The 16,138-nt window shown below is 41.8% G+C and overlaps 1 protein-coding gene across 3 annotated transcripts in view; it reads left to right on the plus strand.

The window, feature by feature from the left end:
• The window catches only part of DST (dystonin), a 496,398-nt gene that overhangs the window by 391,544 nt on the left and 88,716 nt on the right, over positions 1-16,138 (plus strand). For all 3 annotated transcript variants that reach the window (XM_007471189.1, XM_007471190.1, XM_007471191.1), the window contains 3 exons: positions 17-216; positions 1,630-2,125; positions 3,991-5,462. In XM_007471189.1, the coding sequence (XP_007471251.1) occupies positions 17-216; positions 1,630-2,125; positions 3,991-5,462 (2,168 nt within the window). The remainder of the gene's footprint in view (positions 1-16; positions 217-1,629; positions 2,126-3,990; positions 5,463-16,138) is intronic.

Raw genomic sequence — 16,138 nt, forward strand, 5'->3', positions numbered from 1 at the left:
TCTTTTTTTCTTCTAGATTCTAGGTGGCAAGAGCTCAATCAGTTAACGGTTGATAGACGACAAAAACTGGAAGAATCCTCAAATAATCTAACCCAATTCCAGACTGTGGAGGCTCAGTTAAAACAGTGGCTTGTGGAAAAAGAACTGATGGTCAGTGTCCTTGGGCCCTTGTCGATTGACCCAAATATGCTGAACACACAAAGGCAGCAGGTGCAGGTGAGTCCTACCTGAGTTAACAAGACAGATGTTTTCATCAGAAATACATTACTTTGGACGGTATGTGCTCTGCCTGTCTCGGAGGGTATTTGTAGTGTGTCAGATGCCCACGAGGTACTGTCGTGAGGCTGGCGGGAAACCCCCAGAGAAGCAAAGCTCTGGAGCATCCCTGAGGGGTCCACCGAGCCCACGAGTATGGTCAGGTCCCTTGATCGTTTCAGTCATATTGTGGTTTGTAGAGACCCTGTTAAAGAGGACTTTCTTTGAAGTATTAATATGATTGCATAAGTAAGAACATTTTTATGAGACGCTAGTATATTGTTTAGAAATGACTCCTTTGAGGTTTTATTCATTTTGATTGTGGTAGTAGATAATGAAACTTATAAAGCTCATGCAAAACATCCCTGAGTGGGGGAGACAAAGTAAGAAGAGAAAGAAGAAGGGAAGAAGAGGAGGAACCTTGAAACCCACAGGGTTAGTTAGACTCATCTAATTATGAGCAGATAAATCCACAGGGGGAGAAACATATGTAAATTGTAAGTCAGACGTAATCGCAGGCGCTCCACTGTGGTCTCGGTGAGCTTTCTTTCTGTGCAGGTGGTGGTTTTGGGGCATGGAAGCTGATCCGTACTCTGAAAATACACAACAGTCTGGGTAGTTGAGTCACATGCTGTCCTAGGCATGTATGTTCTTCATCTGAATAGATGGAAACAACAGATAATAAAGAAACATTTGAGGAGAAATAATTATCCATAGTCTCCCAGAGATAGGTAAAATATTGTACTAAAAGAAGGACATTTGGGGATCATTCGTTTTATAATGAAAGCCAGTGTGAGCCCGCACGCTCGGAGTGACATGATTTATTGGCTAAATCTTTACAAAAAAGACGGTAAACGTCGATCTTATGTTTAAAATAACCTTTGTAAATCAATACACCATGAGTTCGTATATCCTAACACTGTTATCACTGTGTATTTCCTTTGGTGTAAAATGCTATAGAGCATTTAAACAATCCTGTAAAAAGAAAAATGCAAATAGGAAGAAATTAAATTGGTGTTAGTGTGATGTAAACTTGTCTAAAAGCAGTGTTTCCCTTGGTGTGTGAAAATTTGTACATGAACTTTTGTTCCTTTTCCCCACACTAGCAAAAATATTTATTCTCTTTTGTCTCCCTTGGGGGATATTATTTTAGACAAAATGTTAATCTCTGTGAAGCGCCATTGCTCTTTGGATTAGTTTACGATAATTGCACTGCCTTTGAAATAAAAGCTAGAAAAGCAGTGACAAAAATAAAATAAAAACTAGATAATTAACTACCATTTCTGTCTGTTTAGAAACTTAAAGGTATGTTTTCTGTAATTAATTATCCAGTCATTTGTGTGTTAACTTGCCCTCATCACCTCTTTACCTTAGATTCTCCTGCAAGAATTTGATACCCGGAAACCTCAGTATGAACAGCTAACAGTCGCTGGTCAGGGCATACTGCACAGACCTGGGGAGCATCCATCCTTCCACGGGATTGTGAAGGAACAGCTAGCAGCTGTGACCCAAAAATGGGACAGCCTCACGGGACAATTGAGGGACAGACGTGACCGGATCGACCATGCCATTGTTAAAAGCACCCAGTATCAAAGCCTGCTGAGAAGCCTTTCCGATAAGCTGGCCGACTTGGATAATAAACTCAGCAGCAGTGTGGCTGGGAGCGCACACCCTGACGCGATGAACCAGCAGCTGGAAACAGCCCAGAAAATGAAGCAGGAAATAGAGCAGGAAACGAAGCAGATCAAAGTGGCCCAGGCTCTGGGAGAGGATCTGGCAGCCCTGGTTAAAGAAGAGTACTTGAAAGCTGAACTTAGTCGGCAACTGGAAGGCATCTTAAAATCATTTAAGGATCTTGAACTAAAAGCAGGTTTGTGTGTCTTCTTTGAATGCATGTATTTCCTGGAAATAGGGATCAGTGAACTCCCTATTTCCAAGCTGTTGGGGAAACCAGGCCCCTAAAGTGAACCTGCCCGCAGTGAGAGGTGCATGCAAGGAGGGTAGATTTGGGTTCACATGCACACACAGTGTTGCAGGGGCGGGGGGTTCTGCACAGATGATAGGGGGACCCCGTGCCGGCAAAGTCCACTTCGCAAAGACCCATGGAAACTTCAGGTACTCCAGATTGGTTTTTACAGACTTTCACACATAGAGAACAGACTTGTGGTTGCCAAGGGGCAGGGGAGGTAGAAGAGAGATGGAGGGGGGAGTTTGGGATTAGCAGATGCAAACTATTAAAAAAATTTTTTTTTATTGATGTAGAGTTGATTTACAATCTTGTGTTAATTTCTTCTGTACAGCAGAGTGACTCAGTTATACATATATATACATTCTTTTTTAATATTCTTTTCCATTATGGCTTATCGTAGGATATTATATAGAATGGATAACCAACAGGGACCTACCGCATAGCACAGGGAACTGTATTCAGTCTCCTGTGATAAACCAAAATGGAAAAGAATGTGAAAAAGAATGTGTATATATGTATAACTGAATCACTTTCCTGTACAGTAGAAAATAACACAACATTGTAAATCAACTATACTTCAATTTAAAAAAACAGTAAAAAAAAACAGATTGGTTTTTAAAGGTGTCAGTGTTTATGCTATGCAACAGTCTTGTTTCACCAGAAAAGGAGATGACTACAGTTATTAAAAAAGGCTTGGCATCATTTTCTTGATAACAGCTAGTTCATCTGGCTCCATCATGGAAGCTTTTCCAGAGAAACATGTGAGAGAGAAGCATTATGCACGATTTCCTCTCTTGCCTGCTGTGGCCATCACTCTGTGGCCGCTGAGCCCAGGATGGTCCAAGGCGGCAGCAGCAGCAGTTCCTGGGCCTGAGAAGGGCAGGCCAGAGGAGAGCCCGTTGGTTGCTGTGTTTGTCATTTGCCAAGTAACACTAGGCACTCAGTTTATGTTTTTTAATAATTGATTGGATTTGTTTACTGATCATAGCAACCGTTTCAGACTTACTCCTTGATTTTGACGTGATATGGATAGCAAACACTAACTCTGATGATTACAGTGATGGTGACTATTGTTAGGAACCCTTTTCCGTGACAGGCATTCAGCTCAGAGCTTTACTTGCACGCACTGTTACCTCATTCCCACGACAGCTTCTATCAATGTTGCCAGCTCACACTTGGGGAAATGAGGCCCAGAGGTTTAATCATTCACCCTAGGCCCTCCAGCTCTTGAGAGGCTGAGTTGGGATCCAGACCCATGTCGTCCCCATGGGCTGCCTTACATTGCCTCCGTAATGGGTAAAAATTACACAGGTGGAGACTTCCCCGGCGGTCCAGTGGGTAAGATTCCACGCTTGCACTGCAGGGGGCACGGGTTCAGTCCCTAGTCGGGGAGCTGAGACCCTGCATGCCGCAGGGCCAAAGGAAAAAAAATCACACAGGTGGAAAAGTCATATTTAATAAGAGATTGATTATTTATCAGCGTCACCTAGAGCTTTGAACAGTTTTCACTTCTCCGCCCTGGGATGGAGGTGGCTCTAGTATCCAGCCTCTATTGTCTCTTTTCTTGCCGTAGTCCTCACTTCTTGCCCTTCCCCCACCGCCTTTGTCCATAACGTAAGCGCTTTTGTCGTTTCTCATAGTCAGTGCTAGTAGCCCTTGCATTTAGATTATTCTGTGTATTTATTTGGTGGTTTTTCTCTTGGCTTTTTGCAGATTTATTCAACATTTTGATGTAAAATAAACATGTCTGTGGTTTTATTTTTTAGAGAACCATGTCCAGCATCTTCAGTCAGCCTGTGCCAGCTCTCATCAATTTCAGCAAATGTCTAGAGATTTCCAGGCTTGGCTGGATACCAAGAAGGAAGAACAGAACAAATCTCCCCCGATATCAGCCAAAGTCGAGGTCTTGGAGTCATTAATGAAAGATCAGAAAGACTTCAGGAAAACTTTGACCGCCCAGTCTCACATTTATGAGAAAACCATGGCGGAAGGTGAAAACCTGTTACTAAAAACACAAGGGTCTGAGAAGGTAGCGTTACAGTTACAGCTGAACACGATTAAAACCAACTGGGATGGATTTCAGAAGCAGGTGAAAGAAAGAGAAGACAGGGTGAAAGATTCACTGGAAAAAGCTCTCAAGTATAAAGAACATGTGGAGATGCTCCGGCCATGGATAGACAGGTGTCAAAACAGCCTCAAGGAAATAAAGTGTAGCTTGGATCCTGCTGAGACAGAGAAATCTCTTGCCCAGTTAAAGTCTCTGCAGAAGGAGAGGGACCAGCACTTCGGGATGGTGGAACAGCTAAACAGTGCAGCCAGCAGCCTGCTCCGTGTCTGTGAAGTGGACAAAGAGGCGGTGGCAGAGGAGAAGGAAACCCTGCTCCAGAAGGTGGACATGGCCACCGAGCAAGTGCACAGGAAGAAATTCTTTCTGGAGAACATGTCCCAGAAGTTTAAAGAATTTCAAGAAGTTTCCAAAGAAGCACAGAGGCAGCTTCAGTGTGCAAAGGAACAGCTAGATATGCACAACTCTCTGGGGCCCCAGGCTCACAGCAGTAAGTCCCTGACTGTGTTGCAGACTCAGCAGAAAGCCCTTCAGACCTTGAAGCCTCAGGTCGATCTGGCCCAGGGGCTCGCCCAGGACCTTGTGGCGGGGGCCTCCGACTCCAAGGGCACCTCCGAGGTTCTCTTCCAAGCAGAAGCCTTAGCCCAGGAGCACAGCACCCTCAGCCAGCAGGTGGATGAAAAGTGTTCCTTCTTAGAAACCAAGCTTCAGGGCATCGGCCATTTCCAGAACACCATCCGAGAGATGTTTTCTCAGTTTGCGGAGTTTGATGATGAGTTGGACAGCATGGCCCCAGTGGGGAGAGATGTGGAAACGCTGCAGAAGCAAAGGGAGGCTATTAAAGCCTTCTTGGAGAAACTGGAAGCGCTCATTGCAAGCAACACCAATGCTAATAAGACCTGCAAGATGATGCTGGCCACGGAGGAAGCCTCTCCTGACCTGGTCGGCATCAAACGGGACCTGGAGGCTTTAAGCAAACAGTGCAACAAGCTTCGGGACCGTGCACAAGCCAGAGAAGAGCAGGTGGAAGGGACCATCATGCGCCTTGAAGAATTCTACAGCAAACTCAAGGAATTTTCTACTCTACTCCAGAAGGCTGAAGAGCACGAGGAGTCTCAAGGCCCTGTTGGCATGGAAACAGAGTTGATTAACCAACAGCTTGATGTGTTCAAGGTAGGGAGTGCTTCCTTTGTACTCTGCATTTTGGTTATTCAAAGACATTACTGATAGGTATAGAAGGAGATGGCCTATTTTGTAGCATCTTCAAGTAGGATTGTCATGCAGTGTTGGAGCTTAAATGAGCATCCGTGGGCGGAGGGGATATCCAGGTACGTGGGGTGAGTCCAAGCTTCCTGGGGCTTTGGGCCCTCATGGGATAAGGCCTGTGATGAATTAGGAGGTCAAAGGGTGCTTGGAAAGCTGGTGTCTGTTTCTGATGTCACTCACAGCTGCCCTCTGGAGTGACCACGTCCGTGTTTTAAACTCAACCATGGAGGCCCATCCATCACATCAAAAGTGTGCTCTCTTCGTGTTTGTGTCCCAGCGTTTTCTTTCGTGGTGAATTATAGTCTTTTCCTGCTCTTTCCCACAACCAAACCAGCTTTACAACAAATGCTAAAGGAACTTCTCTAGGCAGAAAACACAAGAGAAGGAGAAGACCTACAATAACAAAACAATTAAGAGAATGATAATAGGAATATACATATCGTTAACTACGTTAAATGTAACTGGATTAAAAAAAAAAAAAAAAAAAAAAAGGCAGGGTAGAGTTCCCTGTTGTAATCCTGGCCCCAGACGATTGGGAGTAAATTATTTCTGATGGGACTCTGAGCGCCTTGGGGATGAGAAATGTGTACTGCCCGGCAGCACCCAGTGATGCCTGATGATGGAGTCGGAGGAGAGGGTGGGCCAGGTCCAGGGTCAGCGATGTGGACCCGCTTAGGGTAGCAAGTGCAGGACTCGCATCTCGTTGGGGACAGAGAGAGGGTCACCTGCACAGGGAGGGTCCTAGCTGTCCAGACTTTGCTGCACAGGGCTGACAGGAACCTGTAGGGTTGCAGGGGATCCTGTTCTATTCATGAGGTAAGTTTTACTTTCCAGTAAAGGCTGGTGTGATGCTGAGTCCCACCACCAGCCCGTGGAGCATCAAATAAGATCAAATAGAAACAGAATTTGCAAAACAACAAATCATTTCCCAGGAGAAATGAATATAAATCAAATAGACCTCCTGAATTCTGTGCTGTTTTACTTGACAAAGTCTTTCCTTTGTTTCTCTTTCGTGGTGTTATTTTTAGGTGACTGAATTTTGAAAAGTAACTTCAAAGTAGCTTCTTTTTCTTCTTTGTTATATTATGGTTGTTTGCTGTTTATAGAGTGCCTTTGAAACCCAGTTTCTTCAGGGCTTAAGAACCTGCGGTTCTGTATTTGGGTCTTGATTCTGGAAGGAGAAGGAAGCTGCCTCACTGTTGATTTAACTTCATTACTCTGTCACACTTTCACACTGTGGTTTGCAAAATAAAGATTTCATATAAGAGAACTGTCTGTTAGAAAAACAAAGTTCTGTGGCAGTTGCTGCTTGGAAGACAGGGGGTAGGGGGGTGCTTAGGAGTGAGTCTCTGGAATTTTCTGTGGGACCTGACAAAGCTTGAATGCTTCCATGACAGTGATCAGGTGGTCTTTGTACTGATGAAAGTTGAGCATGCTTTTGTGAAATGTTATCATTTCTTTGGGTTTTCTGTGACTTCATTTAGAAAAAGAGAGCAGGCCTTTATCTCTCTTCACTGCTTCAACTACTTATAGGAAAATGAGCAAAAGTAATAATATCAGTGCTGCTGCTTTGTCCACACCCCCTCTATGGGTCCCCAGGCATGAGGACAGTGAAAAACATGGCTCTGCTTGTGGAGAGGTCTTCGGAAAGGAAGCAAAAGCAAGGGATAGGAGGGGCTCGCTCACGCGTTGCTTTGAAATTATTTTGCAAACTGAAAAGCACTAAATAAGCATCATTACTGTTCATGGTTACACAGATTGCTTTATTTGACTGTGAAGAAAAACAAAGTGATCATGTCTTCTAAAATAAGCCACTTGGCGTGCTGTGTCTATTTGTTTTCTCATTACTTTGAAAGGAGTTGACTGATTTCAATGAAATTCAGTAATAAAGAATATCATGACATACCTTCAGTGTCTTGACACCCAGTGACTGAAATGAAAGTTTCCAAGCAGTCATCTGCATTTGGTATATGCCAGTGCCATAGGTAAAAAACAATAAGAATATTATGGTAAATAAAGATGCTTACACAATCACTGATTCTGTTTTCTGTGTGTGTGTGTTTGCGAGTGTATGTTCTAAAAACTAACAGTTACAACAGTTAACATTTATTATGGGCTTACTGTGTGTCAAGCATGACTCTAGACTGTCTTTAATCCTTTTGACAGTCCTGAGAACTGGGTACTATCATTATCCCCATCGTATTGTAAGGAAGCAGAGACCCAGGGAGGGGAAGTGACTTTCCCAAGGTCACATGGGTAGTAAGTGTCAGAGCCTGGATGTTTTGGTGGATATAATGCAGTGTTTTGGTCAACTTTATTCATCACGTTGTACATCTTACACTTCTCTGGGAAATTTTCAAATCATCTTTGCTGTAGACTGATTTGGGTGGCCTGAGTAACCAGCCATTGTTGTTGATTTGTTTGTTTTTCTGATTTTTTAAAATTGAAGTATAGTTGATTTACAATGTTGTGTTTGTTTCAGGTGTACAGTACAGTGATTCAGTTTTATATATATATATATATGTATGTGTGTGTGTGTGTGTGTGTGTATATATATATATATATATATACACACACATATATATATATATATATTCTCTTTCAGATTCTTTTCCCTTATAGGTTATTACATAATACTGAGTATAGTTCCCTGCACTATACGTAGGTCCTTTTTGTTTATCTATTTTATATATATTAGTGTGTATGTGTTAATCCCAAGTTCCTAACTTATCCCTCCCCCCCCCCAACCCTTCCCCTTTGGTAACCATAAATTTGTTTTCTATGTCTGTGAGTCTCTTTCTGTTTTGTAAATAAGTTCATTTGTATTTTTTTTTAGATTCTGCATAAAAGCAATATCATATGATATTTGTCTTTCTCTGTCTGAATTCACTCAATATGACAATCTCTAGGTCCATTCATGTTGCTGCAAATGGCATTATTTCCTTCTCTTTTATGGCCGAATAATATTCCTTTGTATATATGTACCAAATCTTTTTCATCCATTCGTCTGTCAATCAGCCATTGTTTATTTTAACCCAGAACACCAGGAACACTCACTTAAGGAATGTGTTCTGTAAAGCCAGCCACTATGATAACAGGAGGTGAATGTGTGTGTGTGTTGTCTTAGAAACGGATCTCTAGATGTTGTGATGAGGATAATGACAGTTACCACCAGCACCAAACATTTCCTTGTCTTAGTGATTATGTCTTTCTTGATCGAAGTTGTAAATTATCTCAATTCAGATCTTCACTTAGATTTTGTTGGAGATTAAGCTTTGGTTGGACATTAGTTTTGTTTTGTTTTGTTTTGTTTTGTTTGCGGTATGTGGGCCTCTCACTGTTGTGGCCTCTCCTGTTGCGGAGCACAGGCTCCGGACGCGCAGGCTCAGCGGCCATGGCTCACGGGCCCAGCCGCTCAGCGGCATGTGGGATCTTTCTGGACCGGGGCACGAACCCGTGTCCCCTGCATTGGCAGGCGGACTCTCAACCACTGCGCCACCAGGGAAGCCCATGGACATTAGTTTTAACATAATATTTTAGGAAGATTTTAAAAATTGCTTTAAGTGGAATAATTTGTATTGAGTAAAAAACTAGTGTTTCGCTATTTTATAGTTTCTAAAAATGAAACAGAAAAGCACCGAAGTACTGGGTCTATTTTCATTACAGACTTTGAAATATAATGCAGTTTGACATGACTCTACCTGGTAGCTTTTGTTTAACCTAATGTCATGGGTAAAATCTTATGACAGTTTTTCATACTATAGAATGAGCTGCCTTCAGAGTCTTTCTGGAGCTTCATAGCTGTTACCCAGTTACTCAGTAGGGGTACGTTATATTCACTGGGAGCATAATGGGTTATTTAAACTAGGTAAGACAGATCTCTTGGGTTCCATTCTTTTTTTTTTCCCCCCTTAAACTTAACCTAGGAAACAGCAGTTAATGTCCTTGACAGGATAAAATTAATTCATGTTTAATACCAACCCAAACATAATGATTGAAAACAAATGCTGTTCTGAACCAAAAGTCCTAATTCACTGTCAGTGAAAGCTATTCCAAGTTTCTGAAAAGAGATTGGTACTACCCTTTATGTTACTTTAGCTAGATTTTTTAAACAATTTGGATTGTTTTCCTACTTCTAAATATTAGTCATTGGACTAAAATGTCTAAAGACTGAGGTATTTTCTATTACTGTTGATAACCCAGAGTACCGTTTTTCTACTTATACTTCCATATTATTGCATTAAACTCTGTGTACACTGTCATAAATTCCTAGGCAGAAAGGAAAATAGTCCCCCCATCCCTACCTCCTGTTAAAGATTCCTGCTCAAGATTATCTTCAAGTCTAAACTACATTATCAGGTAATATTAACGTTTCCACATTTCTATTTTACTTTTCAAAGACATACCAACTCTATACAAGGAATACATGCCACCCTTCCTATGATGTCATCAACAGCCAATTATCCCCACACTGAATTGATTTCATTTCAGTGAAGAGCACAGAAACTTGATGTTTTAGCGAACATATACAGTCACATCCCAGCTAAATATATGACCCTCCCCAGCTCCATCTAGGCCGTGGTAAAAAGTCTTACCCACAACCTGCTTACTGTTTTTTCTGGCCACTCAGTTGCTGCTCCGGTTGTCATTCGGTTTGTTCCCACAAATGAACACATCACTGGTACAAGTCTCTCTGAACCAAAGATTTCTTAAAGCAGGGAATTTTTAAGCCGAGGTGAAACCAGAGACAGAGACCGGAACACATGTAATTGTGCTGTGATAAATGTTCTCTGGTCCAGGGAAGGCAGTGTGGAACCCAGGCATCCTCCTGTGCATGTTGGGTGAACTAGAATGCCAGGCACCATGAAGCTGGGGAAGCCGGGAGGTTTGAGTCCTAATTGTAAATGGTATGGCTGAAAAAAATCAATTTCCAAGTATCCTCTTAAGATATTTATTAAATGATCCTACAACAACCTCTGTAATGTCACCATATTTTTTAGAGATAAAATTAAACTGTCCAAAGAATGCTTTAATAATGATTTCTCAGTGGCTCGTATTGTTACATAGAGGTCAATGACAAATTGTTCTCTGTTTTTGTCAAAAACAGGAGCAAATTCAGTAAAGCTGTCGCAGAAGAGGTTTTTCTTGGGGAAATATTCTTACTTGACTGGATTTTTGTTAATGAGCCTGTGTTATCAGGGAGGTTTCATAACACCTTCCTGTGGTATTTTTAAAGGTGACAATGTTTTCACTATAGAAACTGTACTTTGATGCATGGGCTTTGTAGGAAGGTCACATTATTCAGTCAGCTATATCAGAGTGGCTTTAAGATGTTAGGAAGAAAAAATATCACCTATGCTGGGCAACAGAAAAGGCCCACCAAAGCAGAGGCTGCATGAGGCCACTACGATGGCGCTGATGTGATGGCAAGGTTCGTAAGACTCCATGGTCCCACCACACACACCAGCAGAGCCGGTGGGGCCTCCTTCCTACTCCAAAAGGCTGTCCTGTTGGGGAACATGGCACGAGGGCTCTTTCCATGTTTGCTTCTAACTAATGTCATGCTCTTGGTGTCATGTGGCCTCTTAACTCCTATGGCTTCATTTAAGATCCAGGAGTTAGACGTAGAAAACAAACTTACGGTTACCAAAGGGGAAGAAAAGAGGGAGGGAGGGACAAGTTAGGAGTTTGGGATTAGCAGATACATACTACTATACTATATAAAATGAACAACAGGACTTACTATAGCACAGGGAACTATATTCAATAACTTGTCATAAATGGTATATATATACTATATATATTCAGTTATATGTATATAACTGAGTCACTTCTTTGCTGTGCACCTAAAACTAACACAACATTGTAACTCAACTATATTCCAGTTTAAAAAAAAAAAAAAAAAAAAAACAAGGAGTTCATGTAGGTTGTTCTGAATGCAGTTCCAGCCAGAGATTTTATACCAGGGGATTTTTTGGGGGTTTTGTTGTTAACTGGATAAATTTGTATCTTCATTTTAAAGTGGTTCTCCCCGCCACCCCCAGCCCAGACACACCCACTGGCACACACAAAGTGCCAGGCTGTAGCATCTCCTGTCATTATCATGAGCCTTGCTTAGATAAAAGGAGATCTACATAATTTATTTTACTCTCATGGAAAGTTGCTTAAAGGGGTGTGTGTGTGTGTGTGTGTGTGTGTGTGTGTGTGTGTGTGAAATGGGAGCAGAGAGGGAGGAATTTGCTTTGTTGTTTCGAAATGATGCGTTGGTTTCTTGATAAGAAAATTTGATGGGTTAATGTTTTTAAAATGTTTCTCTAGGTCTGTAATCATTCATTAAATAATAGCTTCGGGTAGGTAAATGCTGTGATGGTAACTTCCAGGAAGAAGAGGAATGCATATTGCAGATCCTACTTAACATTCAAGATAAATTCCCATCAAGATCAGTCACCCTATTAAGTGTTTCTGAATTTGTTTGCTTTTGTCATGGGGTCTGAATATCCTATTTTCCTTCAAATGTAAATTATTTTCCACTGAAATAAATAGCTACTGCATGTTCATCTGATGACCATCCTTGAAAACCCTTGACCCATTTATGTGAAGTTGTTTATCAGTTTGAAAACTAAGGACACAGGTTGCTTTCCGTTTTCCTGAGCTAATGGCATATCTATTTTAGAAAGAATAATAGAAACTGTTGTTTCTAAGGCCTAGTTTTGTACTCACAGCAAAAAAACACATCTCTTGTTTGGCTTCTAATCCATATTTCAGGAGCAACTGGGCCAGGAAGATACTTTGGTCAGTTTTTATGGATAATAGTGCATTTAGTCACAAACATTGTCCACTTACTGCACTTGAACTTCCTAATATCTCTGGCCTTTCAGCTCTAAAAACTCCATGTTTCAGTTGGTAAAATTAGTCTTTTACCTTTTCTATGTTGTGGATCATTGTACTTTGTGGTAAGATTTTTCAGGAACTTTTCTTTTTAAAAGATTTAATTTAATTTTAGAAATACAGAATGAGAAAATTATACTGTTTTGCTTATAATTCAATTAGTATTTGTGTACTTTTCTAAAATCATCTGCCTTTAGATGATTTTTTAACTGAATCACATCTAGTAGGCTGTGTAAAGTTATGTTTTGAGACCAGTTTAACATTGCGATTTCTGTATGTATGAAATAATACTGTTGACTACTTTTCAGAAAAACCTTGCTCATTTTATTCATTGTGTATTTCTCTCTTACGAAAATGTGAGAGAGCTAGGTATCACGATTAGCATTTAACACAATTCAGTACATCTCGATTTTACTAACTTTAGAGACCATAGCATTGAAAGTAGCTGCATAAGCCAAATTTAGGAAGAAAAGGTCAGCCAGTCCAGTTCTGCTCTAAATGTGAGTTTTTATGTTATCCAGATAGATCTTTGGAATCTGATTCCAAGTCACGAAGATAAATATGCAAGTTGTTGTCATCAATACCAATGTAATATTAAGAGTACAAATTTCAATTTGAATCAGAATCTATTGGGATCGTCCTTTGTAGAGTTAGTTGAAATCAGCTTAATAAAATAGGAATTCAATTATTAAATAAATGGCACATCCTTAAACATAATCAACTAGAGGACATTTTCCCATAGCACTTCCTGCTTCCCAGCTGTACTCTGCTCACTTTCTCATCCATATTCTCCACTTTACTGTAAGCCATGAAGGGGCGGGGGGTGCTGCATCTCTGGGCACCAGCACTTTGCCAGGGCTCTCTGTGCTGTTTGGCAATAGTGGGCACTGTTTGATGAATGGTTGAGTTTATGAATGAATTGTCTATGTAGCTTTAAAAGTGTACTATCCACCTGAAATGTGAGGTTGCTGTTCTTAGCTTTACAGAAGGTTAGAAGACTAGAATAGAATTGTGCTAATGATCCAGAGTTAGAGCCTAAGTTAGGCAAAATTAGGGCCATTTTTTCTTATGAAAAGTTCTGGGAGGATCTCTGTTTAGAGAAAGGCCCTGGTCCACATTCTGTGGAAACTTTATTATTCATGTAGCCATGAATAAATAGCTTATATGGGAAGGTAGTGGCAACTGACAGTCAAACCCTTAGTTTCTGCTGATTCCAGCCTAGTGCACGACCCACTGTTCAAACGTGGTAACTGTGGGCACGTTTTTCTTTGTCTTATGATCCACATGTCACAACAGCCTGTGTGCTTAGACAGGATCAAGTGCTTGTTGCAGTATTTCACTTCTTGACTCTGAAGAGTGGGCATTGATATTATCATGTTGATGGGTTGTTTATTATGTATATATTCCCTTATAGTTGGCTATAGATATTTTTTCCAACTTCATGATGGCCATATACTGAGTTGTATGTAATAATTGTTGAATGGGTGTGTAACCTGTAGAGTTCCAGTTATGGATAGATTTTTTTTTTAAAGATTCAGTTCTTAGGTTTATAAAAATCATTTTGGAATATTTTCTCATGAAAGGTACAAAAGGTCCATCCCACATCTTTTCTGTAAAATTATCAGAGAAAGTATAGGGTTGTTTTTAATAGAACTGTCTTCACTTGGGACCAGCACAGTTTTACTTATGTTCAAATGATTATTTTGTGAGATTGAGGAAAGAAAATCTGCCCTCTTTCTGCTACTCTGGCATGGTTGCTTATTTCATAAGATAAGGAATGGATAGATTTTACTTTATTTAAATGAATCTATGAAATTTCCCCCACCACCACCCAAAGGCTAAGGTTTGGCTTGCTGAGTTAATTTTCAAACAGCATTTTTAAAGAGTGTTTATTCAGTAGATTAAAAAAAGTGGATGTGATTTTGTTAATGAAATATCCAGAGTCATTTAACTGCCCTCGATCTTCGCCTGAGCCTTGCATCAAATTCAAGAGGAATGCATGGTTATTAGTAACGACTAATATTCATGTCCGCTAATATTCATATTCTTCTCGAAGAAGCTTAGGAATAATTGACTCTGGAGAACAGTTCTACTTGAACTTGGGTTTTAAAAAGAATGACACAAGAGTCGACTTGAAAGTGATGCGCGCTCTGCATTCGCAGACACTAAACGTCTAAGAGTCCGCAGCTGCAGCGCACGGGAGTATGGTTTCAGCTGAAGGATGGGGACCTGTTAGCCCTTATCCCTGTTTCCTATTCCCAGGGGTGCAGTCCCGGCTGGGCTCCTGGTGTCTGTTCCGCCTCTGCTCGCCCCTCCCCCACCTCCCCAGTTACCAGATACGCGAACCCGCGCCGCCCTCCCCGCGCCTCCAGGACCGGGTCTGGTTCGCGCTGATGTCACCACCAGGCGGTTGCCTCGCAGCCGCCCGCCTCTGGGCACCTCCCCCTCAAAGGCTCGAGGGCTCCCGGCCGGACGGGGCCTGAGTCCGGGGGATATGCCCACGGAGTCTGGTCTCGGGAGCGCGTAGCGGCGGAGTGGGAGCCCGGGCCCCGCGGCGGCGAGGGGCGCGCGGCAGATGCGCCCCCGGGAGCGCCCGGGCTCGGGACGCCCGCCCGCCGCCTCCAGCTGCGCCTTTCAAGGCCGGCGGGGTCCCAGCAGCCCGAGCCTTAGAGGAAGCCCGGAGCTCTTCTCTGCTGCAGTTGCCTCAGGTGGATCCGTCGTCTTAAGGAGGATCAGATAAGAGTCTTTGAAAATGGCTTTTTTTTTTTTTTTTTTTTTTTAAGGGGAGTTTATAGTACACCGTGCTTTCTGTTTACTTTAAACGGTCGCTGGATTGTACTGGCCTGGCCGCCCAAAAGCCTATTTTTTCCTCTTTGGATAATTCTGAATAGTCTCGAAGAAGCTTAATATGGGTAGAAAGACTGCCTTTCGAATCAAGATTATTTATAGCTACTCCCAAAAAGAGTAAAAGAAAATTTGAACTTTCTTACCGCATTAGACTTAACTTATTTTTCTCTGAAGACTTGTTCTGTGCCTTCATTGGAACAGTCCATGGTCCCTGGGTTTGTCTTTTAAGTTTCTGAACCTTGGTTTATTTATAAAAGAGATGGAGTTTTGCAGGCCGTCTTTAAGTGGATTACAGTTAACCAGAGCACTGCTGAAATTAACACTCAGCCGGTTAAGATGCTGGCTCCTTTGGAAATTTTAACCTGGAAATCTCAGATGCAAAATTAGAATAAAAAGGGAAATGGACCGACAATGGAATGTTCTAAGTGTTTGAGCCACTGTTAAGTGTATTATTTGTTTTCTTTTTTCTGTGTTTTGGAGTATGTGAAAGGGATCTCTGGGGGCCTTTCTGGGTAGGAGGATGAAGGAGACTTCTGTTCTCTGCTCTTGATGCACTTTATTTTTGAGAATCATTCTCAAACCACCAGGTAAAGGGAGGGTTGCAAAGTAGACCGGTGCCCTGCTGCTGGCCTTAAACACCTCATCTATGACGACGTGTGTTATGTGAGATGCGTCCTTGGGCTGGAGACACTTTATAGTTCTGTTCAGAAGTGTGCTTTGCTGAAAGATGCGTTGCCTTATTTCCCACTTTCTGTGTCAAGAGCTGCAATATTTGTTTTAACTGTCTCCAAAATGGGCAAGCCGCTGAGCAGACCGGACTGTTTACGTCAGAATCCCCCCTGTGTAGG

The sequence above is a fragment of the Lipotes vexillifer genome, unplaced genomic scaffold (genome assembly GCF_000442215.2).
Source record: "Lipotes vexillifer unplaced genomic scaffold, Lipotes_vexillifer_v1.1 scaffold302, whole genome shotgun sequence".
Taxonomy (NCBI): Eukaryota; Metazoa; Chordata; class Mammalia; order Artiodactyla; family Lipotidae; genus Lipotes; species Lipotes vexillifer.